This window comes from Tachyglossus aculeatus, chromosome 8 (genome assembly GCF_015852505.1).
Source record: "Tachyglossus aculeatus isolate mTacAcu1 chromosome 8, mTacAcu1.pri, whole genome shotgun sequence".
Lineage (NCBI taxonomy): Eukaryota > Metazoa > Chordata > Mammalia > Monotremata > Tachyglossidae > Tachyglossus > Tachyglossus aculeatus.
In genome coordinates, this window is record NC_052073.1 from 7,540,405 (window position 1) to 7,558,340 (window position 17,936).

The window sequence follows — 17,936 nt, forward strand, 5'->3', positions numbered from 1 at the left end:
AATGCTGGCAGATGTTGTTGGATTTGGAAGCCGACAAGGCACTGGAGTATTGCTTGTGGGAGGTCATTTTGGTGCGCACTTGACCTCTCTATCTTAAAAAGTAACAATTTGGGGAAGGTAATATTTACTGCCAGGAAACTTAAGACCAAAGACTGTAAAGAACCTTTCTGGATGGTCATTCCAGTCAGAAACCAGATGTTCGGTCTACTGTATTCACTGACTTCGTAGAAGCGTCATGGCCTAGTGGATTGAGCACAGGCCTGGGAGTCAGAAAGTCATGAGTTCTGATCCTGGCTCCGCCACTTGTCTGCTGTGTGTCCTTGAGCAAGTCACTTAGCTTCTCTGTGCCTCAGTTCTCTCATCTGGGAAATGGTGATTGAGATTGGAAGCCCCATGTGGGACAGGGACTGTGTCCAACACGATTATCTTGTTTCTACCCCAGTGCTTAGTACAGTGTCTGGTACACAGTGAGGGCTTAACAAATTCCGTAATTATCATTATTACCATTTTGGCAATCTGTGGTGGAGTAAATTTTCAATCACCAACACCAACTTATTTGCCATTTGGCGCTCTGTCGCTGTCCATCCCTGGCTCACTGTCTCCTCCTGTCTGGAAATCCCCTCCACCTGTATAAACAATAGATGACCTCTCTCCCCATCTTCAAAGGCTTCCTCCAGAAAGCCTTCCTTGATTGATCTCTCATCTCCCCACCATATTTTCCTGACCTCTTGTGTCACCTTTACAATGGAGTCCTCCTCCTCTCCTCTCCTCCTCCCCTTCCCCCCGCCCTACCTCCTTCCCCTCCCCACAGCACCTGTATATATGTTTGTACAGATTATTTATTTTACTTGTACATATTTACTATTCTATTCATTTTGTTAATAATGTGCATCTAGGTTTATTTTCATTTATTCTGATGACTTGACACCTGTCCACGTTTTGTTTTGTTGTCTGTCTCCCCCTTCTAGACTGTGAGCCCGTTGTTGGGTAGGGACTGTCTCTATATGCTGCCAACTTGTACTTCCCAAGAGCTTAGTACAGTGCTCTGCACACAGTAAGTGCTCAATAAATACGATTGAATGAATGAATCCTCACGTTGTGGGCAGGGAATGTCACTTTATTGTTGTATTGTACTTTCCCAAATGCTTAGTATAGTGCTCTGCACACAGTAAGCACTTAATAAATATGACAGAATGAATTAACGTTCCAACCTTATCCTCCCCGTCCCCTGCACTTACATGCATGTACTTGTACTCAGTTGCTTTCACTACCTGTAATTTATTTCAATTTTAAATTTAATTTTAATTTTTTTCTCTCCCACTGGACTGTAAGCTCGTTGAGGGCAGGGATCATACCTACTTACCCTGTTGTAGTCTCCTAAGGGCTTAGCACATTGCTCTGCACACAGTAAGCCTCATTAAAACCTTATTAGAAGTACATTTCCTCCAATATGCCCTCCCTGACTAAACTGTCATTTCCTCTTCTCCCACTTCCTTCTGCACAGCCCTTGCAGGTGGCTTTGCCCCTTCATTGCCCCTTCCCTTAGTCCCCACCGCCCCAGAACTTATGTCCACATCTGTCATTTATTTATTTTAATGTCTGCCTCCCCCTCTAGATTGTAAGCTCACTGTGGGCAGGGAACAAGTCTACCAACTCTGTTATATTGTACTTTCCCAAGTGCTTAGAACAGGGCTTTGCACTCAATGAATATGATGGATTGATTGAGCAAGCACTCAAAAAATACCATCGAATGATTACCAGATACTCTTACTTCCTGAGGGAACTGAGAATTTAAGTGTATATGCATTGCTCCCTGTGGGGGATGAAATAAGGGACCAAATCCAGCATTGCGTGAAATAAATCCTCAAGGCTGTCAGAACGAGTTGGGAATTAAGAAAGGCCCTTCTGGCTTATTTCAGTTCATTTGATGGGGTTTCCAGGCTGTTGGGAAGCAGTGTGGCCTTAGTAGAAAGAGCACGGTCCTGGGAGTCAGAAGGTCATGGGTTCTAATCCTGACTCTACCACTAGTCTGCTGTGTGACCTTGGGCAAGTAGTCGCTTCACCTCTCCGTCCCTCAGTTACCTCATCTGTAAAATGGGGAATGAGACTGTGAGCCCCATGTGGGACGTAGACTATGTCTAACCTGATTAGCTTGTATCTGTCCCAGTGCTTAGCACAGTGTTTGTTATGTAGTAAGTGCTTAACAAAAACTATTTAGACTGTGAGCCCACTGTTGGATAGGGACTGTCTCTATATGTTGCCAATTTGTACTTCCCAAGCGCTTAGTACAGTGCTCTGCACATAGTAAGCGCCCAATAAATACGATTGATGACATTTAAAACAAAAGGAATCTGGCCTTGTTATTCATTCATTCAGTCAGTCATATAGAAAAGAAACGCTTGTTTCTAGCTTCAGGATTTGATAGGCTGAAGGAGTGAGTTCCATTCAGCAGAACCAGCGTCACTGTTCAATTAGCTCCATCCTTCATGAGTCACTTCCTGTCCCCAATTAGCTTCTGGGCAGGTGGTGACCGAAACATCTCCCGGGATTGACAAAATCAGGCTTCCTGTGGAAGCCCCCAGTCCACCTGCGCCTCTGCCTCCAACTCAGTCTTCATCCATCCTCCACTTCCGCTGACGCCCCCATTCCGGATGGGGCTTCGAGGTTTGGGGATTCCTAGAATAGATCGGGAACGGGCCATTCAAGGCTCTTGACCTCCCCTCCCACTTCCACTCAATGTCCCAAGCACCCTGGATCCTCTCCTCCTCTGGGAGCCAGTGGCTAAACAAGCCGTAGACGGAATGGTTAACAGTTCACTTCCAATCCCTATTTCTGCTTCCTCTGCTGATGTCAGTCAGGGAGGCCAACTTTGTAGAACCGAGGAAGCCATTGCCATCAAGGGAGTAGTTAAAGCCATTAATAATAATTATGGTATTTGTTTAGCTCTTACTACATACCAAGCACTTTTCTCAGCGCTACGGTAGATACAAGGTAATCAGGTTAGGGACAGTCTTAAACCGCGTTTTACAGATGAAGTACCTGAGGGCCAGAGAAGTGAAGTGATTTGCCCAAGGTCACATCACAGACAAGTGGAGGAGCCGGGATTAGAACCCAGGGCCATTAGATTTGCCACCGAAGCTTTTTTGAACTCCTTGGAACTAGAAAGAGATAAGCGTGGCTCAGTGGAAAGAGCACGGGCTTGGGAGTCAGAGGTCATGGGTTCACATCCTGGCTCTGCCGCTTGTCAGCTGTGTGACTTTGGGCAAGTCACTTAACTTCTCTGTGCCTCAGTTCCCTCATCTGTAAAATGGGGATTTAGACTGTGAGCCCCACGTGGGACAATCTGATCACCTTGTATCCTCCCCAACGGTTAGAACAGTGCTTTGCACATAGTAAGCGCTTAACAAATGTCATCATTACTATTATAAGAGATGGAACCAGTATCCCAGTGGGGGAGCACTTTGTTTTTATCAATCGTATTTATTGAGCGCTTACTGTGAGCAGAGCACTGTATTAAGCGCTTGGGAGAGTACAATAGAACAATAATCAGACACATTTTCTGCCTGCAACGAGCTTTGCAGGTTCCCAGTATCTTAGTGGGGGAGCATTATGGGCTCCCAGTATCCCAGTAGGCGAGCACTGAAAGGTTTCCTCAACATCGTGGTGAGCACTGGAAGGTTTCCTCAACATCCTTAGCACTAAATTATTCAAACGGTCACCTCCACCCCCCATTCCACCCCCCACACATATACACACAGTAAATGAAATCTCCAGATTGTTTGTCCTCCCTCCTCCTCCCTTCTTCTTCTCCCCGCTCTTCCTCCTTCTTTCTTGTTCTCCCTCCTCCTGTTTCTCCTCCTCCTTTTCCCTCTCCCTCCCCTTCTTCTCTTCCCTCCTTCTCCCTCCATCCCCACATGAAAACAACTCCTGTTTGGTCATGGGCAGTCTGACTTTCCTAACTGTTGAGCCAAAATGCCATGATAAACCCATGAGGGTTCTCTTTCACAATCTGTCCAAGCTAGCCCAAGCCAGACCCGTGATGCCTGATCCTCTGAGAGAAGAACTGCAAACTCAATGAATTTCCTTTCCGTTTCTCTCCCCCCTCTAACTTCTACAGTCACTAGAAGCCTCTTGGCCCTGCTTAAATTGGACAAGATTTCATAGTCTTTGAGACCCCAGGGTGGGTTGGTTAGTTTGTTTTGGAGGGCAAAGGATAAGATACAAGGAAGTGGAAAGCTCAGGGTTGGTTTTCTCAATCCTTTTTTTTTTCTTCGTTTTTAGACAGTTAAGACTTTCAGTTCTGCAGCTACATCTGGTTGCTTTTATTTCTTCTGTTCCTTGAGCTTCTGACGTTCGTCGAGGCTTTCTCAAGCCATCCATGTAGGGCCAAAGTGACTGATAGTTGCCAAAGGCCCACCGGTGGGTGAGAGATTCTTGCAATTAGTGCGTGTGTTTCAGTTAGTTTGTTCTCTTGTGGGGGTACTGCATTAATGGAGCTGTTGGACTCTACCTGTTTTTCCTGGCATGGACCTCCTTCCGTGTTTATCAAAATCAGACATTTCTCATTGGCCGGTGTCCATAATGTGACTGTCCTGTCCTTATCTGAGGTTAGTATTTATCAATTTATTTTTAGGCACAAATGCCCTATAGGACTATTGATCTTCTAGTCTGTGAGCCCACTGTTGAGTAGGGACCGACTCTGTATGTTGCCAACTTGTACTTCCTAAGTGCTTAGTACAGTGCTCTGCACACAGTAAGCGCTCAATAAATATGATTGAATGAATACAGAAATGAGAAGCAGTGTGGCCTAATGGACAGAGCACGAGCCTGGGAGTCAGAAGGACCTGGGTTCCAATTCCGGCTCTGCCACTTGACTGCTGGGTGACCTTGGTCAAGTCACATCACTTCTCTGGGCCTCATTTAGCTCATCTGTAAAATACGGATTAAGACTGTGAGCCCCTTGTGGGACATGAAATGTGTACAACCTGATTACTTTCTAACTAGCCCAGTGTTTAGAACAGTGTCTGGCACAAAGTAAGTGCTTAACAAATACAAAAAAAAGTACAGACCTAGATTTTAATTTTTTCATAGTCCAAACTTGAGGTGGTAGCATGAAACAAATGTGGATTTGCCATACATTATGAAGGGATTTGGAAAGTTGGCATTGTTAGTAATGATGGTGGTAATTTTGCTATTTGTTAAGCGCTTCCTATGTGCCAAGCACTGTTCTAAGTACTGGGGTGGATACAAGGTCATCAGGTTGTGGGGCTTACAGTCTTAATCCCCATTTTACAGATGTGAGAAACGGAGAAGTTAAGTGGCTTGCCCAAAGTCACACAGCAGACAAGTGGCAGAGCAGGGATTAGAACCCACATCCTCTGACTCAGTTAAGACCATTTCTTTCCACTATGCCCATGCCCTTTCCTCAATGCCATGCTGCTTCTCTACTGTACTAAGCACTGAGGTAAATAGAAGGTAAGAGCCCTTCCTTAACTAAACCATAATTTCCACCTCTACCTTCCCCCTTTAGCTGACTCTGTACTAGATTGCAAACCCATTGAGTACTTTGATACTCACCCCAAAACCACAGCACTTATACAAATATCCTTGCACTCTGTTTCCCCTATCAGTAGCCTATTTTGATACGTCTCTCCCCCTAAACTCCTCATGGATAGGGATCAATTCTACCAACTTTGTTTCATCGTACGGTACTCTGACTATAGTAAACACTCAATGAATACCACTGATGGATGAGGTCAGACACAGTCCCTGTCCTACGTGGGGTTTACAGTCTAATTAGGAGGAAGAACAGGTATGTAATCCCTATTTCACAGATGAGGCAGTTGAGGCACTGAGAAGCTAAGTGACTTATTCAAAGACATGCAGCAGGGAAGAGGTGGAGCTGAGATTAGACCCCCCGACCAAGGTCCCCTAACTCCCAGGCCCTAGAATAAATTTAAAATAAATTGCTTGTCGGTGACCTAAACACTCTTAAATTGGAAGTTTTAACTTTCTCATCCAGAGCCGTCCTGTTTTGGAAAGATTATTCCTTCGTCTCAAATCAAATTGTCTTTGAAGCAGGGGCCCTGAGGAATTGCATCTGATGGTGACATCAACAAAACAATAATTAATTTAGGGTAGATAGTCTGTTTTCAACAATTTCAGTGTATGCTCATTGCTCTCCTCCCTAGAAACTGTTGTTGAGGAAAGATGACCCAAGGCAAAAACTATTGAATTCAACCTAGAATCTCATGTTCACTATTTCTCCTATGCAAGTGCTTAAAGTTTTTGGATCCTTTGGTTTGGAGATTTCAGCTTGTTGGCCTTCCTCTTGCCGGATAATAATTGTGATATTTGTTAAAAAGTGCTTGCTATGTGACAGGCAATGTATTAATCAATGGAGTGGATATAAGGAAATCGAGTTGGACACAGTCCCTGTCCCATGTGGGGTCCACAGTCTCAATCCCCATTTGACAGTTGAGGTAACTGAGGCCCAGAGAAGTTAAGTGACTTGCCCAAGATCACACAGTGGATGAGTGGCAGAGCTGGGATTAGAACCCATGACCTTCCAACTCCCAGGCCCATGCTCTATCCACTCTACCATGCTGCTTCTCACAGTACTCCTATCACAACTGGGAATGTGGTGTAGTGGAAAGAGCAAGGGCTTGGGTGTCAAAATGACCCGGCTTCTAATTTCAGCTCCGCAGCTTGTCTGCTCTGTGACCTTGGCCTAGTCACTTAATTTCTCCTGTGCTTCAGTTACCACATCTGTAAAATGAGGAATAAGCCCCATGTGGGATATAGACTGTGTCCCACCTGATTAGTATGTATCTACCCCAGTGCTTAGTACAGTGCCTGGCACGTAGTAAGCCCTTAATAAATTCTATTAAAAAAAACACAAACTGGTTTCAATTCCATTTTGAGACCTCAAATACTCCTTTCTCTTAGTAAAATCAAAGTGGAATCCATTTGCCATGTGGAACAAGACACATGAGCTTCATAAATGTTCTTTGAAAGAATTCCCTAATATGCTTAGTTTAAGGGCATGTGGATTCTCTTCCCCCACCCTGCCCCAAAAAGCACGCATGCGGGCGCTCGCGCAGGCACACACACACACACACACACACAACCCCCCCCCCCACACACACACACCCCTCCCCACTTTCTGTCCTTCGCCTCCCCAAAAAAGAATGAATGCCCTTAGGTTAAGGCAGAGAAACATTCACAGGGTAGTGTATCTGAAATGACTTCCTCAGAAATTCGGATTGTTTTATTACTAGTTCAATGTTCTTTAAGCTACCTGTGAATGAGGCTATTGTGACATTTGGCAACTGATGTGATTGAACGCAGATGTGTACTGTACTCCATATGGTGAAGATGCAAGGGGACCTGCTGTCCAGTGTTTCTGATTTAAAGGTGATGGTCTTAAAACACTCTGGATCCCAATGCTGGGACCTTTTCCGGGTTGCCCGCTGAGTTCTGGTCCTCAAAACTCAGTTAGGACACTTAATAATCCCTGCCCCGTGGAATGACTCTCCTCTAATACCTTCTCTAGCAGTAATAGCATTTATTATTTAGTCTTATTTATTCTTATATAGAGTGTGAAGCAGGATGGTGTAGCATAGGCCTAGGAGTCAGAAGGTCATGGGTTCTAATCCCGGCTCGGCCACTTGTCTACTGTGTGACCTTGGGTGAGTCGCTTCACAACTCTGTGCCTGTTACCTCATCTGTAAAATGGGGATTAAGACTGTAAACCCCGCGTGGGGCAACCTGATTACCTTGTATCTACCCCAGCACTTAGAATAGTGCTTGGCACATAGTAAGTGCTTAACAAATACCATAATAATTATTATTATTACTCTCAGCGCCTTAGTTACCTCATCTGTATAATGAGGATTGAAACTGTGAGCCCCACATGGGATAGGGTCTGTGTCCAACCCGAGTTGCTCAGATCCACTCCAGAGCCTAGTATAGTGCCTGGCACAAAGTAAGTGCTTAACAAATACCATAATTATCATTAATAATAATAATAATGGCATTTATTAAGCGCTTACTATGTGCCAAGCACTGTTCTAAGCACTGGGGAGGTTACAAGGTGATCAGGGTGTCCCACGTGAGGCTCACAGTCTTCATCCCCATTTTACAGATGAAGTAACTGAGGCACCAAGAAGTTGTGACTTGCCCAAAGTCACACAACTGACAAGTGGCGGAGCCGGGATTTGAACCCATGACCTCTGAATCCATAGCCCGGGCTTGTTCCGCTGAGCCACGCTGCTTCCCTATTATTATTATTATTATTATTTATTTAGCACTTACTCCGGACAAAGCAGCACTATTCTAAGCACTCCTCTCTAGACTGTAAGCTAGTTATGGGCAGGAAATGTGCTTTATTTTTTGGAGTTTTTTTAGGCACTGTACTAAACTGAGGTAGATATAAGATAATCATGTCCTGAGGTACTAATTTGCAGCTAGAGTAAGGACCATCACTCTCTCCACTTTTCAAGCCTTATTAAAATAATTTAATAAAAGATGCCATCCCTGATTAAAATCCCTTTTTCCCCCGACTCCCTCTCCCTTCTGCATCATCTATGTACTTAAATTTGTACCCTTTAAATACTTTGATATTCACCCCACCCTCAGCCCTACAGCACTTATGTACATTTCCATAACATTTATTTCTGTTGTCTGCTTCTCCCTCTAGACTCTTAGAAACTTATTTTTTATTATTTTTATTATTTTTCACTTATTGACAATTTATTAATAATAACTTTGTTTTTAAAAAATGACATTGTTTGAAAGCTTATGATGTACCAGATACCGTACTCAGTGTTGGGGTACATAAAAGCTAATCACGTTGGGCATAGTACCTGTCCTACATGATGCTCAAAGTCTTAATCCCCATTTGACAGATGAGGTAACAAGGCCCAGGGAAGTGAAGTGACTTGCCCAAGGTCACACAGCAGACAAGTGGCAGAGCCAGGATTAGAACCCAGGTCCCCTGGACTACCAGGCTCATGTTCTTTCCACTAGTCCACACTACTCCTTGTGGGCAGGGAAAGTGTCTACCAACTTTGTTGTACTGCACTCTCCTATGTGCTTAGTACAGTGCTGTGCACATAGAAAGCACTCAATAAATACCCACGCTTGATATTTAGATTCTGAGCCTCCTGTGGGTCAGGATCCTTATCAAACCTGATTATCCTGTGTCTAACCTAGTGCTTGGCACGTAGTAAGTGCTTAAGAAATATTAATATTACTATTATTATCATTATTATTATTAATTCTACTACCAGTGAGACCGGGGCATGTTTTCAAAATCCCTAGCCTCATGAGAGATTTAGCTCTATTGAATTCAGTGATTTCTTGAATGTCTACTGTTTAGAGATCATTGTAAACTACTATACACACTGAAGACCATATTTTTTGTTTTTTTTAGTGGTATTTGTTGAGCACTTAGTATGTACTTTGTGCCAAGCACTGTACTAGGTGCTGAGGTAGGTACAAGTTACTCGGGTTGTACCTAGTCCATGGCCCACAGGGGACTCAGTCTTAATCCCATTTACAGATGAGGTAACTGAGGCACAGAGAAGTGAAGTGACTTGTCCAAGGTCACTCAACAGACAAGTGGCAGAGCTGGGATTAGAACCCAGGTCCTTCTGACTCGGGCCCATGCTCTATCCACTATGCCACGCTGCTCCTCTCAAGGCCTCTTTCAAGGCCTGTTCTTTACCTTGAAAGAAAAGGATATAGTCGATGCTCTTGAGACATTTTCTGGGCAAGATAGGCAGAAAGTCGTTTAGTTTAGATGAAAAACCAGATGGTTTGAAACTTTCTGTCACTGAACTGAACTGAGCGGGGCTAATGCAAAATCGGGCAAACATCATGTTCAGTGTCCCCAGTGAAGATAGTGAGTTTGGGCTCTGTGAACACACACATTCATCCTATTGTTTTGACTATCCCATTTTCATTCCAATAAGAACAGACTGGGAATAAAAGATTGACGGCCAAAACATTCTTTTAGAAACATGGAAACACCTACATTCAGAGGGAGGACTGCAAACTACAGTATCGATTTTTAGGGTTTCTTAAGTCCGTATCCTCGATCGACAAATCTAAGCCTGGCTCAGCCAGTTGTCTGCTGTGTGACCTCAGGCAAGTCACTTAACTTTTCTGTGCCTCAGTTACCTCATCTGTAAAATGGTGATTAAGACTCTGAGCTCTATGTGGAACATGGACCGTGCCCAACCTGATTAGCTTGTATCTACCCCAGAGCTTAGTATAGTGCCAGGCACATAGTAAGTGCTTAACAAATACCATTAGTAAAACGACAAAATGATAACAAAAAAGAATAGTGAACACCTATTATGTGTAGAGCACACTTCTAAGTGCTGGGTGAATATAACAAAGTAAGTAGACATGATCCCTGCCTTCAGTGACCTTAAATTCTAATGGGGAAGAGAAACATACAAATGAATTACAGGTAGGGGAATGAACAGGATATTATAGGGTACTTACTATGTGCTAAGTGCTGGGGAAGACACATATATATCAGATTGGGCACTGGCTCTGTCCCACCCAGGGCTCACAATTTGCTATATCTCCACTTTGCAGATAAATTTATACAGATTTATTACTCTATTTATTTTACTTGTACATATTTACTACTTTTTTTGTTAATGATGTGTTTATAGCTGTAATTCTATTTATTCCCACAGTTTTGACACCTGTCTACATGTTTTGCTTTGTTGTCTGTCTCCCCCTTCTAGACTGTGAGCCTGTTGTTGGGTAGGGACCATCTCTATATGTTGCCAACTTGTACTACCCAAGCTCTTAGTACAGTGCTCTGCACACAGTAAGCACTCAATAAATATGATTGATTGAATGAATGAATGAGTGAATGAATGAAACTTAGGCCCAGAGGGGTTGGAACTTTTCCAGTCACTGAGAAGGCCAGTGGGTAGTTTTGGTTTTTTAATGGCATTTATTAAGTGCCTACTAGTGCAAAGCACTGTTCTAAGCCCTGGGGAGGTTACACGGTGATTCATTCATTCATTCAATCGTATTTATTGAGCGCTTACTGTGTGCAGAGCACTGTACCAAGAGCTTGGGAAGTACAAGTTTGCAACATATAGAGACGGTCCCTACCCAACAGCGGGCTCACAGTCTAGAAGGGGGAGACAGACAACAAAATGAAACATATAAACCAAATAAAATAAATAGAATAAACATGTACAAGTAAAATAAATAGAGTAATAAATATGTACAAACATATATACATATATACAGGTGCTGTGGGGAGGGGAAGGAGATAAGGCGGGGGGTTGGGGGGGAGTAGGGGAAGAGGAAGAAGGGGGCTCAGTCTGGGAAGGCCTCCTGGAGGAGGTGACCTCTCAGTAGGGATAGGTTGTCCCTGGGTAGTTGTATATATTTCCCATCTGTCTCTTTTTTTGGAGTATAGGTGGTATCACCCTTTATTCTGTACTTCCAAGCACCTAGTACAATGCACCGCACCAAGCGGGCACTCAATAAATTTTACTACAATTTCTGCTGCTACATCAGTGAGTTAACCTCTCTGCCGGCTTCTTCCAGAAAATGAGCCCACATTTTAGGAGATCTGATTTTCCGTTCGTCACCATTAAAATGTTTCTGCTCCCAGATTTTGGATAAAAGTTAAATAGCAGTCCAACTGATCAAGAGAAAGTAGGCATTGTACCTGAAGGAAGGGGGAGTATAAAATTCCGGTCTCATGGGAGTAGATCTCACAATGGCCTGTCTGAGGGCAGGTCTTAGAAAATCACTATTGGTATTGAGTTATCTGAGAGGGGAATGATGGAAAATATTAGATCCTTCCTCTGTCCTTCTTATGTGCAGGGAATGTGTCTACCACTCTCCCAAGTGCTTAGTACAGTGCCCTACCCCCAGTAAGCACTCAGCAAATGCCATAGATGGTTTGATAGTCAACCCAGCCATCACTAATGCTAAAGAGGGGCAGTTCTGAGGGGATTAGAAAATACTTCTCCAACTTGCTTTCCTCCCCTAATCCTTGACTCAGTCACCATCTCTCTTGAGTGTTTACAAAGAGAAGTCCCCCCCCACAAAAAAAGAAAGAAAATTCTATAATTCTAGCAGAGGGGCCCTGTTGGGGCACATTTCTTTGCAAGAAACTTTTAGCAGGGATTCCCAGAAAGGGGCATTAACTCTTCCAAGCTTTTCTTTTCTTCCTTTTCTTCTGCTGCTCCTTTTATAGGTATTTTCAAGTTGTTTAATCCACCATGTAGAATCTGGTCTTGAATTTGATAGGCGGTTGTGAAGTTGTCCCTTTGATTGCACAGCTGGTCCAGAGTTCACTGCAAGGTCATTCCAATATTGCCGCCTTTCTGCCTTTTATGTAATTATCTCTAATCGTTTGGAAAACAGGAAGACACGGTATCATGAGCAATCGTCCTAGCAATAAACGTGTTCTCTTCACAGTTTACATCCCGAGTGCACCCCCGGGAGTGTGCGTGAGTGCGGCGGGGGTGGGGTGAAGAAAGAGAGAAGGGGTGGCTTCCCCCCAACAGCTTCAATAAAAGATGATGGATCTTTTCAAATTGACAGTGAAGCAGGATCAAAAATTCCCATCCGTATAGGTTTCAGCTTCGGCGTACAAGAGTGGTTTGTGTCCTCTGAAAGTTGTTAGCATTTGCCTGTAAGCAGTGGGGTCGTAATACTTCTCTTCTGCTCAGAAAAGCCTTCCGTAGGCATCTACCGAGCCTGTTTAGTATTAGATTTGTTAAATTGTTTGCGAAGGGGAAGCTGATTAAAAACAAGAGGGAGACACTGAAGGGCCAGGGTAGAGAAACGCTTCCAGAACTTTAGGCAGGATTTCAGGAACACTTCGGAGCTCGTACACAGAGTACTGGTGCTTGAAGCTTACGAGAGGACATGGTTCAGGAACAGAGAGGCTGCCGGGAAGAAGAAGGACCGCATCGGCCAGCGGGGCCTAACCGTTCAAATGCTCGCTTTCCTTTGCTGGCTCCGGCCTAGTTGGAGAGAAGGGACTCCAAGTTGGGCATTAAGATCCCAGGAGAGAAATACTTTTATTTGGAACCTGAGAAAACACAGCGTTGCCGATGTTTCCTCTCATAAGTAAATCCGCGAGACCGTCACTTGACGGCTGTTTGGAGACGGGTTGAGAACAATGCAGACGAAGGAAGCGACAAACTGTGGCATTCGAGAAGAGGCCGTGGGCAGCAGCGGCTTGGGCAATCAATCCTTTACAGAATGTTTTAAAGGCTACATGTGGTGGCCAATTAGTTCTGGAGCTCTAAACTCCCACTACCTCGTCTTCTCTTTGGCATGAGATTTATTTCTCACTGCGTGTGCTTTGTGACTCCACTTGGCGAGCTGAAGTTTGTTCAGCTGTCGATTCCCCAGCTAATCTGGGGTCTTAAAATAAAAACAAACAAGAAGATCTTTTGGAGAGAGGACACCAAGTGAAAGACACTGAGGGTTATTTGTTTCCAGGCTTTGGCTGAGCAGTCCCAAAGAGTTCATCAGACAGGAGAATCCAACGGGATGGTAGCGAGGTCACAGAGGATGGAGAAGAAATGGGTGGAGAGGGTTTGTCTTGTGGTCAGTCTAATTGGTCTCCTGACCTAGAAAGAGGGGAGATGGAAAGGCTGAATTGCCATGGCAATAGCTGGTCTTGACTTGGACCGACGACTTACAAACCCTGTTTTGGTATCCCCAAATTTCCATTTTGGTGCCCAATCATCTCACGTGTCTTGAAAAATATCCACCAAAGTGAGATAAGTCATCCAGCTGTTGGTGTCTTCCTTTTCCCAGCTGTGGCCTGTTCTGTTTTCTTCTCACCTCTCGTCTGGACTTTTATTTGCCTAGGTTTAATGGTCGGGTTAAAATTCTCTTGAACTCCTGATATTCCAGTTCTCGTATTATTCATTCATTCATTCATTCATTCAATCCTATTTATTGAGCGCTTACTGTGTGCAGAGCATTGTACTAAGCGCTTGGGAAGTACAAGTTGGCAACATATAGAGACGGTCCCTACCCAACAGTGGGCTTACAGTCTAGAAGGGGGAAACAGAGAACAAAACATATTAACAAAATAAAATAAATAGAATAAATATGTACAAATAAAATAGAGTAATAAATATGCACAAACATATATATATATATAGGTGCTGTGGGGAGGGGAAGGAGGTAAGGTGGGGGGGATGAGGAGGGGGAGGAGAGGGAGAGGAAGGAGGGGGCTCAGTCTGGGAAGGCCTCCTGGAGGAGGTGAGCTCTCAGTAGGGCTTTGAAGGGAGGAAGAGAGCTAGTTTGGTGGATGTGCGGAGGGAGGCCATTCCGGGCCAGGGGGAGGACGTGGGCCGGGGGTCGACGGCGGGACAGGCCAGAACGAGGCACAGTGAGGAGATTAGCGGCAGAGGAGCGGAGGGTGTGGGCTGGGCTGTAGAAGGAGAGAAGGGAGGTGAGTTAGGAGGGGGTGAGGTGATGGACAGCCTTGAAGCCAAGGGTGAGGAGTTTTTGTCTGTTTAGAAGCGGGTCTTCACCATTTTGTAATGTATTCAACTTGGGCTTTTTATTTTATTTTTGGAAGAAGAGTTCAGAAAAGTTGAAACAACAATGTGGTTTTTTTTTCGAGGAGGGGGGCGCTGGGCAGGTAAATCTTTGGGGTTCCCATTGATGTATTCTGGTGAATTTATGGTGTATTTTACCATTCTTCCCATCATCTTTTGCTAAAGACCATTAGTGACACCCAGTCAATCAGTGGTATTTATTAGTGCTTCATGTTTCCTCCTGCTGATATTTCTGCCCATTACCTTTTTCTGCAGGTGCATCAGGAATTTACCAAGGAACAAATGGCATGACCAACTCAGGGGGATTTGTCTCTGTCCATCAGGTAGAGTACCATTTAGCCACTAAGCTATTTTGCAGGTCCCTTCTTGTCCTCCTCGGCCCTCTCAACCATCTTATTTCCAAATTTCCTCAAAGTCAGAGAAATTACAGCATTGGTTGGTGTTTGAATGCATCATGTGTGAGTGTGGGGTGCTGTGTTCAGACTAGGAGACTCTGTCGTCCTTGTTAAAATAAAAATACTGGGCTCTATCATTGTACTAATACCTTCTTACCCTGAAAGTAAGGCACAGTTTGGTGAGGAGGGGGGCTGTTTATAGCACTAAATGATGTATTAGTACAGCAATCTAAGCAGTTGCACTGAAAAAGCTACTCAGAGCTGAGACCCTGGTCATGTGTCCCTTTGCTTCAAACCTCTGCTTCATGCTAGTGATAGAAGAGGCGATGGAGTCCAGAATGGAAAGAGCAAAAATCTGGATTAGGTTCTGCCATTCATCATCCACCCCCGACCACCACCACCCAATATCCTCCCCTTCTACCCGTTTGTCTCTTTCCCTCGCTCCCTTCCCGTGTCTTCCTCTTGCTCTTCCCTGTTTTCCATTCCCTCTTGTTCCCTGTATCTCCTCACTCTCTATCTTATTATTATGGTATTTAATTATTATGGTATTTAAGTACTTACTATGTGTCAAGCAGTGTTCTAAGTACTGGAGTAGATACAGGGTAATCAGGCTGTCCCACATGGGGCTCACACTTTTAATCATGATTTTACAGATGAGGTAACTGAGGCACAGAGAAGTTAAGTGACTTGCCCAAATTCACACAGCTGACAAGTGACGGAGCTGGGATTGGAACCCATGACCTCTGACTCCCAAGACCATGCTCTTTCCACTAAGCCACGCTGCTTCTCTATCTCTGTCTCTCTACCCCCAAGGTCTCACCTCCCGAAAAGAAGGCCTGCAACTTCAAGCTCTAGTCTCTGTAAAAATGAGTGCCCCCCACTAAAAGAAACTGCTGGAGAGAAGGCTAACAATAATAATTGTGGTGTTTCTTAAGGGCTTATTATGTGCCAAGCATTGTGCTAAATGTGGGAATTGAAAATAATAACATCAAACATGGTCCTTGTCCCACAAGTGGCTCACAGTCAAAGAGGGAGGGAAAACAGGTCTTTAATCCCTATTTTACAGAGAAAGGGAAATGACCTACCCAAGGTCGCAGAGCAGCCAAATGGCAGAGCAGGAATTAGAACCGAGGTCTCCAAGCTCTAATGCTGGAACTCTTTTCACTAGGCAGAATGGTGAGGTGGCTCCCAGACCCTGAGGGTTGGGGAAAGGGAATGGAACATTAGATTTATTTTTCCATTGCGAAGCAATAGATTTTAGGTTATCTTAAACCCAGAGGCTTCTTGGTGTTGGAACAGCTCACTCACTTGCTGACCGAAAGCCAGAACAATCCTCTAGATTGTAAGGTCATTGTGGGTGGAGAATGTGTATACCAGCTCTTATAACATTACCATAATAATAATGATGATGGTATTTGTTGAGTGCTTACTATGTGCCAAGCACCGTTCTAAGCCCTGGGGTAGATACAAGATTATCAAGTTGTCCCCCGTGGGGCTCACAGTCTTAATCCCCATTTTACAGATGAGGGAACTGAGGCCCAGAGAAATTAAGTGTCTTGCCCAAGGTCACACAGCCGACAAGTGGCAGAGCCGGGATTAGAACCCATGTACTCTGATTCCCAAATCTGGGCTCTTTCCACTGAGCAATGCTACATCACCCACCTCCAAGTGCGTAGTAATAATAATAATAATTATGGTATTTGTTAAGCGTTTGCTAGATGTCAAGCACTGTTCTAAGCACTGGAGTAGATACAAAGTAATCAGGTTGTCCCATGTGGGGCTGACAGTTTTAATCCCCATTTTACAGATGAGGTAACTTAGGCACAGAGAAGTGAAGTGACTTCCCCAAAGTCACACAGCTGACGAGTGGCAGGTCTGGGATTAGAACCCACACCCTGTGACTCCCAAGCCCATGGTCTTTCCACTAATCCATGCTGCTTCTCTAGTTCAGTAGTACAGTGCTCTGCTCATAGGAAGCATTCAATAACTGTGATTGGTTGATAATCAAGTTGAGAAATGGGTTTGACAATTGTCTCTTTCCTTTCCCAAGGATTATCCCTCCTACCCAAGCTTCACCCAGAGCCACTATTCCCAGTATTACAGCTCTTCATACAACTCTCCATATGTGTCCACCAACAACATCAGCTCTTCACCCCTGTCCACGCCCACGTATGCTCTCCAGGAGTCTTCTCACAACGTCGCCAGTCAGAGCACAGAGTCACTACCTGGTAGGTGGGCTTGAGAAACCTCAAGAGCAACTTTCAAGAGCGGCCGCCGATCTTTTTTGCTGGACGAGTAGGAAAAAGGAAGTCTCTGGGGAATTAAAGATGGTGGAAACCATCCAATGGAAGTTGGGCAGGGAAGATCCATGAAACTTGGCCAAAGCTTCAAAAGCTCTCCGAACAAATTGGTTTTGCTCTCTGCCCGACGAGCGCACAACAAATCTAGTGGTGTAAATGACAGTCCACTGAAACCAAAAGGATTCTGTCTTTCTCCTCTTCCCAGAATATAAAGTGTTTTTGAAATAATAATAGTAATAATAACAATATTTGTTAAATGCTTACTATGTGCCAAGCACTGTTCTAAGTGCTGGGGTAGATACAAGGAAATCAGGTTGTCCCACATGAGGCTTTCAGTCTTCATCCCCATTTTACAGATGAGATAACTGAGGACCAGAGAAGTGAAGTGACTTGCCCAAAGTCACGCAGCTGACATGTGGGGGAGCCAGGATTAGAACCCACGACCTCTGACTCCCAAGCCTGGGCTTTTTCCAGTAAGCCATGCTGCTTTCCTAACACGTTCAGATGCATCTCCTAGAAATTCTTCATTAAAAATCTCCCTTACCTTTGATAGGAGCCAGGGTCTCCAGAGTTCTTAGTTTTCAAACTCTGAAGACTGAAGTTGTTTAGACGAATACGGACAGATCTTTATCCTCCTGTGTGCTGCCTGAATAGAGCTT

The 17,936-nt window shown here is 44.4% G+C and overlaps 1 protein-coding gene across 3 annotated transcripts in view; it reads left to right on the forward strand.

Moving 5' to 3' along the window:
* EYA2 (EYA transcriptional coactivator and phosphatase 2) overlaps positions 1–17,936 on the forward strand; it is a 193,525-nt gene that overhangs the window by 107,127 nt on the left and 68,462 nt on the right. For all 3 annotated transcript variants that reach the window (XM_038750190.1, XM_038750191.1, XM_038750192.1), the window contains 2 exons: positions 14,838–14,905; positions 17,028–17,205. In XM_038750190.1, coding sequence (XP_038606118.1) covers positions 14,838–14,905; positions 17,028–17,205 — 246 coding nt within the window. The remainder of the gene's footprint in view (positions 1–14,837; positions 14,906–17,027; positions 17,206–17,936) is intronic.